The sequence below is a fragment of the Oratosquilla oratoria genome, chromosome 16, assembly GCF_046742065.1.
Source record: "Oratosquilla oratoria isolate Oo_2021 chromosome 16, ASM4674206v1, whole genome shotgun sequence".
Classification (NCBI taxonomy): Eukaryota; Metazoa; Arthropoda; class Malacostraca; order Stomatopoda; family Squillidae; genus Oratosquilla; species Oratosquilla oratoria.
In genome coordinates this window covers 37,615,572-37,622,400 of record NC_134792.1, presented here as the reverse complement: position 1 = coordinate 37,622,400, position 6,829 = coordinate 37,615,572, and the positions used below count along the sequence as shown (strand labels likewise).

At 39.3% G+C, this 6,829-nt stretch overlaps 1 protein-coding gene across 1 annotated transcript; it reads right to left on the bottom strand.

The window, feature by feature from the left end:
- Positions 1–5,089: 5,089 nt before the first annotated feature.
- Positions 5,090–6,607, bottom strand: LOC143033752 (cuticle protein AMP4-like). Its single transcript, XM_076199236.1, has 3 exons — positions 6,574–6,607; positions 5,439–5,629; positions 5,090–5,328 (listed from the first exon to the last, which is right to left on the bottom strand). Exons 1-3 carry the CDS (start codon positions 6,580–6,582, stop codon positions 5,160–5,162), a joined length of 369 nt encoding a protein of 122 aa, XP_076055351.1. The 5' UTR covers positions 6,583–6,607; the 3' UTR covers positions 5,090–5,159.
- Positions 6,608–6,829: the final 222 nt, after the last annotated feature.

Sequence of the window (6,829 nt, the reverse complement as noted above, 5' to 3'; positions counted from 1 at the left end):
CCAACACGTGATCCAAAGACCAAGTGAATACATACACACACACGCACACACATGCACACACACACACACACACACACACACACACACACACACACACACACACACACACACACACACACACACACACACACACACACACACACACACACACACACACACACACACACACACACACACACACACACACACACACACACACACACACACACACACACACACACACACACACACACACACACACACACACACACAAAACAAAAAATAGACACACAAATGGCTTGATGGTGTGCAGCTGTATCATTCTCGACCGCTAATTCAGCTAAGAACATTCAGCGTGAGACAAAGTAGAACATTGTCTTAAAAATATAGAAAATAAATATACACTTTGTAATCATCGGTAACATCGATCGCTCCAGAAAATCATGTAAAAGTAAGCAGCTAAACCCTTCCATCGATAAAAGAACCTTAAAGTCCTGAGTCTCACTTTTGATGCATGTGGTTCAGCCCACTGAGAATCGACAAGAAAATAAAAATATGATAATGAGAAAAACAAACAAAGGATTTAGTCGTCAAAGGGAAGATCTTATCACGGACTCAGCCAATTCTTGAGGACAGCCCTCGCCTCCACTTCTTGGTTCCCATCAATCGGTTGGATAAACATACATATACTTCAAACAATACAAAATAAAGCGTCGAAAATCATATCAAGATTCACCAGGTCCACTCCAATGGAACATTTGTATATGGAGGTCGGAGTCCTGCTCATAGAAGATTATATGAAGGTAGTGGGATTCCCGTCCCATACATGGGCCCCTATCCAATCTCAACTATCTCATTTCATCACCCAAGCACAAGCAACTGAAAGGAAAACAAATAAACGATCTACACCTGCAGCATACTACTCAAACATCTACTGTACCTTTGCTTCCCTCATGCAGTTACCCCAACATTGTACACAAACAAATTATTAATGTCCACCAAAGGTTAAGGGGAACTGAGGCTCCAGGAGTTTATATCCTACCATGTAAAGATTGTGATTTGGTGTATCATGACTAAACTGGGAGGGATCTTAACACTAGGTTAACGGAACACAAAAGATCCATCAGATATGCCCAGGAAAATTCAGCTGTGTTCCATAATGTCAGCACCAAAAATCATAGTCTTGACTTGGACAAGGACAACATTTTCTTTAAGTGAATTTGCAGCTTCAGGAGAAAAATTGTTGAATCCACCTTAATAGAAGAATTTCCGAACTTGAACATCTACATAGGTCAATGGTCCCTGGACATAATCTCACGGCTAGCTGTGAGCCATTTGGTTAAAAATCTTTATCCTCCTAACCCCGCTCCTCTGGCACTTCTGACCACGCTTCCCTTCTGGCCTCACATCTCTACCACATATACCCCCCTTCTGACTCCGCGCTGCGCGACGGATTGTCATGTTTTTAGCTATGTTTGTTCTCCTTCTACTTACATCTCGATTGTATTTATATTTATTATTTCTTGTAACCTGTACTTTCTTGAAGAGGACTGTAGCTATTAGCCGAAATATAGAAGTTATGCTTTCTTCCAAGTTGCTTTTTATTCCGACTGTGGGTTCTTCGTGGTTATTTTACAAATGTGCCCCTACATTTTGTCTAAGTGATATACATACATATATATATATATATATATATATATATATATACATATATATATATGTGTGTGTGTGTGTGTGTGTGTGTATACATATATGTATATATATACATATATATATATATATATATATATACATAGGTGTGTGTGTGTGTGTGTGTGTGTGTGTGTGTGTGTGTGTGTGTGTGTGTGTGTGTGTGTGTGTGTGTGTGTCTGCATATATGTATCTATATATATATATATATATATATATATATATATATATATAACACTATAATGATAATTCCAGCAATACTGTTATATACTGTTATCAGATGGGTTTTCATACAATTCAACATAGAGTATAAAGTAACCATTTGTTGACGGGAAACACCAGGTATTTATGCTATTATGTACATGTGTTGTCAATTATTTTAAGTTCATACTATTGAGGAATATGCGAGAGCGTCACAATTTCAATTCACTTTATACCAACAGCTGTTCCAGCAACTATTCATGACCATTACTGTTTTGTACGTACCTATATCAAAGGCTTTCTCCCCTACACGGGAGGGGGGGTAGCCAAAAAGAAAAAGGCATGGAAACCACTCCCACCCATTACATTTCCTATATATTCCATTCCCCTCCACCCTCCTCCCTCACTCTTATCTTGGCACTTACAGGATGACGAGTCATCCCTGCATCCTGTCCACTGCCCTGGGTCAGAAGCAGTGTCGCAAGACACAGCACATCCACAGCAAGGCCGCTTCATAAATTCGGCGACCCCCCTCTCTGTCCCATCATGCAGAAAAAGAGAAGACGGGGAGAGATCGCCTCGGGCTGCGTCATTTTCTTTTTCTCATACATACTTCCTCACCCCTATCGCCCACCCACTCCCCCTCATGCATCACAGCATCATCTATACACAACCCCTCTCCATTCACCCCTATCTTCTGTCCTCTCCCGTCCTTCCTCCACCCATCAATCCATCTCATCCTAGGACGCCCCCTCATATTCACTCCTTCCACCTCTGCCTTCTACATTTCTTTTACTAATATTTCTTCACTCATTCTTTCCATGTGTCCAAACGATGCTTATACTCTTTCATCAACCCTATCTCCCAGTTCCGTTTCCACCCCTGTTCTCCTCTTCACCTCCTCATTTCTCAGTCTATCCAGCCTAGTAACCCGTATCATACATCGCAGACATCTCATCTCAAACACATTCGATCTCCTTCTCTCTTCCTTTCTCATGTTTCATGTTTCTGCCCCGTACAATGCTGTTGGCACAATCACTCCTTCATGTATCCTCCTCTTAGCATCCATTCCCAGATGTCTATTTCTCATTACACTCTTCAATCCACCAAGGCATTTACTCGCTTCTCTCAATCTACATTCTACCTCCACCCCCACCCCTCCCTTTCCTGCCACATTCGCACCCAAGTATCTAAAACTATCCACTTCCTCCAGTCTTTCACCTTTAATGCTCACTTCCAGCCTGCTGTCACTCTCTCCCCTTGTACATCTCATTACCTTACTTTTACCCACATTTATCTTCAGCTTCCCTCTTTCACACACCTTCTCAAACTCTGTCACTAACTTCCTCAATCCCTCCTCATATCCTGCTACAATCGCAGTGTCGTCAGCAAACAACAACTGGCTCACCTCCCACTTTTCTCCATTTTCTTTAATCATCTCCAACTCCTGACCCACCATCCTTACATTCACCTCTCGCACCACCCCATCCATATAAAGATTGAACAGCCATGGCGTAATAACACATCCCTGACGAAGTCCCACCTTTACCTCGAACCACTCACTCTCTCCATTTCTAATCCTAACATAAGCTCTACTACTCTCGTATAAATTCTTGACTGCTCTTAACAGCTTTCCTCCTATCCCATATATCTGCAGTACCTCCCACAGTGCCTTCCTATCTACCCTGTCGTAAGCCTTTACCAGATCCATAAAAGCCCAAAATACAACCTTACCTTTTCCTATAGCTTTCTCACATATCTGTCTTACCACAAAAATCTCATCTACACAACCCCTACCTGTCCTAAACCCACACTGTTCCTCACCAATTACTCCCTCTGTTCCTCTCCTAATCGTCTCAATGAAGACCCTCCCATAGGCCTTCCCAACTAAACTCAACCTGATCCCTCTCAAACTATTACACTCACACTTGTTCCTCTTTCCATTGTAAAGTGGAACTATACAGACACTACTTCAGTCCTCCGGGACTTTACCCTCTCTTAAACAAACATTAAATAACATCACCAACCAGCCCACCATAACTGTACCTCCTTTCTTCAGACATTCTGCATGGCATCCATCCAGACCATGTGCCTTACCTGCTCTCATCATCATAACAGCTGGTTTCATTTCATCCTTCCCTATTTCTCCTCCATTTTCCTCACTCATCACTCTCATTTTTTAGCGCTGCCCACCTCCCTCTCACTGGCTTCTCTTCCATTGTCATCTCTCCATCTGTATCTTTTACCTTTTCTTCTCTACTTGATTCGCCTCCTCTCTCTCTTTTAATTTCCTTCCAAAACATCTTTTTATTGTTTTCAAAACTTTCTGTCATACTCTTACCCCACTTCACATCTCTCCTCTTTGCTTCCTTAATGTTATGCTTAACTTCCCTTCTCTTTACTTTGTACCTCTCATACGATTCCCTCGTCCTTATTTGTAGCCAATCTATGAATGCCTGCATCTTCTCTTCTACACATTTCTTTGATCCTCATCCCACCACTCACAACCCTTCTTTCCATTTTCTGCCGCCCTCCTTACTCCACACACCATCTTTGCACACCTTATGACTCCTTCCTTGAACCATCCCCATTCCTCCTTCAGTTCATTGCTGGTGCCGATTGGTTTTAATGCTTCTGTGGTATGATGGTAGCAGACTGGATTCTTGATAATGAGTCTACGTAATCATTTGAAAGACATTAATGTAGTAAATGTTTTAATTCATAATTTTTTCAGCTACGAAGTGAATAAAAGCCTCGTTCTTATGCTACTTTACAAGCTGACGGCGTTGGAGGTCGCGGAAATAAAATAGGTGTACGGACAGCAGATGACGTCGACACCGCCCTGTTCAGCATTTAGGTTGTAGTATGTTCCGACTTTTTTAACAACGTGCATGTCAAGATAGTAGCAGATAGGATTCCTAATCATGACGTTCCGGAATTGAAGGTGTGCGACTGATGGGTTAGAGTGTTTGAAAGACATCCTTTCAACAAGTATTTACATGATTTCAATCTTAGATTATTTCTTTTTAGAACGATTATCATATATAAAGAAATGTCTTAGTATGTCTCTGCAAAATGCAAGACACCATTAACTTACAATTTCTAAAAAAAATCGTATTTCTAATCCCCATATATTCTAATCAAAGCGTCATGTAAGAACAACAGTTAAAGACACATCTAACATATAGTTGTCCGGGTGGGAGTAAATAATTATTACTAATTTAGCTATGACAGGTCGTTTATTGATATACATCAGAGTGAATAAATTAGCTATAACCGTTCTGCCGGGTTCATTCGAAGACGATTCCAGCAGCCCTTTGCTCCTCAGCAATGCGCAGAAGTTCGGCCACATAGGCAGGCGCAGGGGGTGCCACGGGCAAGTGGGTGCCCTGAGCCTGGAATCCATTCTCGTTCGCAATGTAGTGGACTTCGATCACGTTGCCGAATTCATCGGGATAACTGTCGAGGAAAAGAAGATGATTTACTATAGGGAACTTCACTGTGTTAGATTCAAATTACAGTACTGAGAGAAATATACAGCTAAAAGAAGGAAGTGCTAATTTTCACACCTGTAGACACCCTCGGCGTTACTTTGCCCAATGTCGCCCGTAACTACTTTCTGTTGGAATTTGATTCCATTGCCAGCCTCGAAACTGCTGCTAGAGACGCCATTGTTGAATTCTTGGCGAGTCTCACTCAAGATGGGAATGGGTTCCTTCTGGGCCACGACGACGACGGCTATGGCGACGGTAAGGATGAGCTGCAAAGAAACTCAGTGATTTAGTGGGTACAACCCTGTACTATCGATTGTAGATTTATTTATTATTTTTTATTTTGCATGTAAAAAAAATCTCACTAATCAAATCTTTGTTACTTCTCCTAGAATTAGTTATGGACATCAAACTTCGTTATATGTATATGTATATATATATATACTTTATATATATATATATATATATATATATATATATATATATATATATATATATATATATATATATATATATATAGATATATGTATACATATATATATATATACATACATATATGTAAATGTATATGTATACGTATATGTATATATACATATATATATATATATATATATATATATACATATATATATATATATATATATATGTATATATATCTTTTCAGAATTAGTTCCATGCCATCCCAGTTGAGATAGTTGATACGTGGTCAAGCTAAGTACTCAAACTCTGCTCGGACGTAACAAAATGTCACTGACACTTTGTTACTTTGACACATTCCGAGCTGAGTTGTGCTTCCATCGAGTTCTTCGTCAGTCTCGACTGCGACGGCATGGAATTAAAATTGAATTGTGGTTGAAAATATGTTAATTTATTGACTTGGGTCCATTCAGAGCATGTATATATATATATATATATATATATATATATATATATATATATATATATATATATATATATATATATATATATATATATATATGTATATGTGTATACATGCACACACACAAACACACACTCACACACACACACACACATATATATATATATATACATTTATATATATATACATATATATATATCATATATATATATATTCCATTAGTAGAGTTTGTATTCGCATAGTTGAATTTAGGAATGGGTACATAACATGGTGCATATGTTCATTACAATTTTACATTTTTACAAGAGAACTGAAACTGTACGGAACACTCACGAGTTTCATGTTGACTTAGGAGTGGACGCTGCCGGAGTGTATACAGATTAGACTGTCCAGGTCTTTTTAAAGCAAACAGGGTGTGGAAGAGAACGGGAAAGGAGGGAAGGACAAGGAGGCAGTTGGCGCCAAGAAGTAGGACAAGTGACACTTAACACTTCCTCTCTCAGTCTTATTATGTTAGGAGTTTTTTTTTTTAGATAACTGGACAATCAATAAAATATGTAATGAAACTTGCATTATTACAAAGGATTAC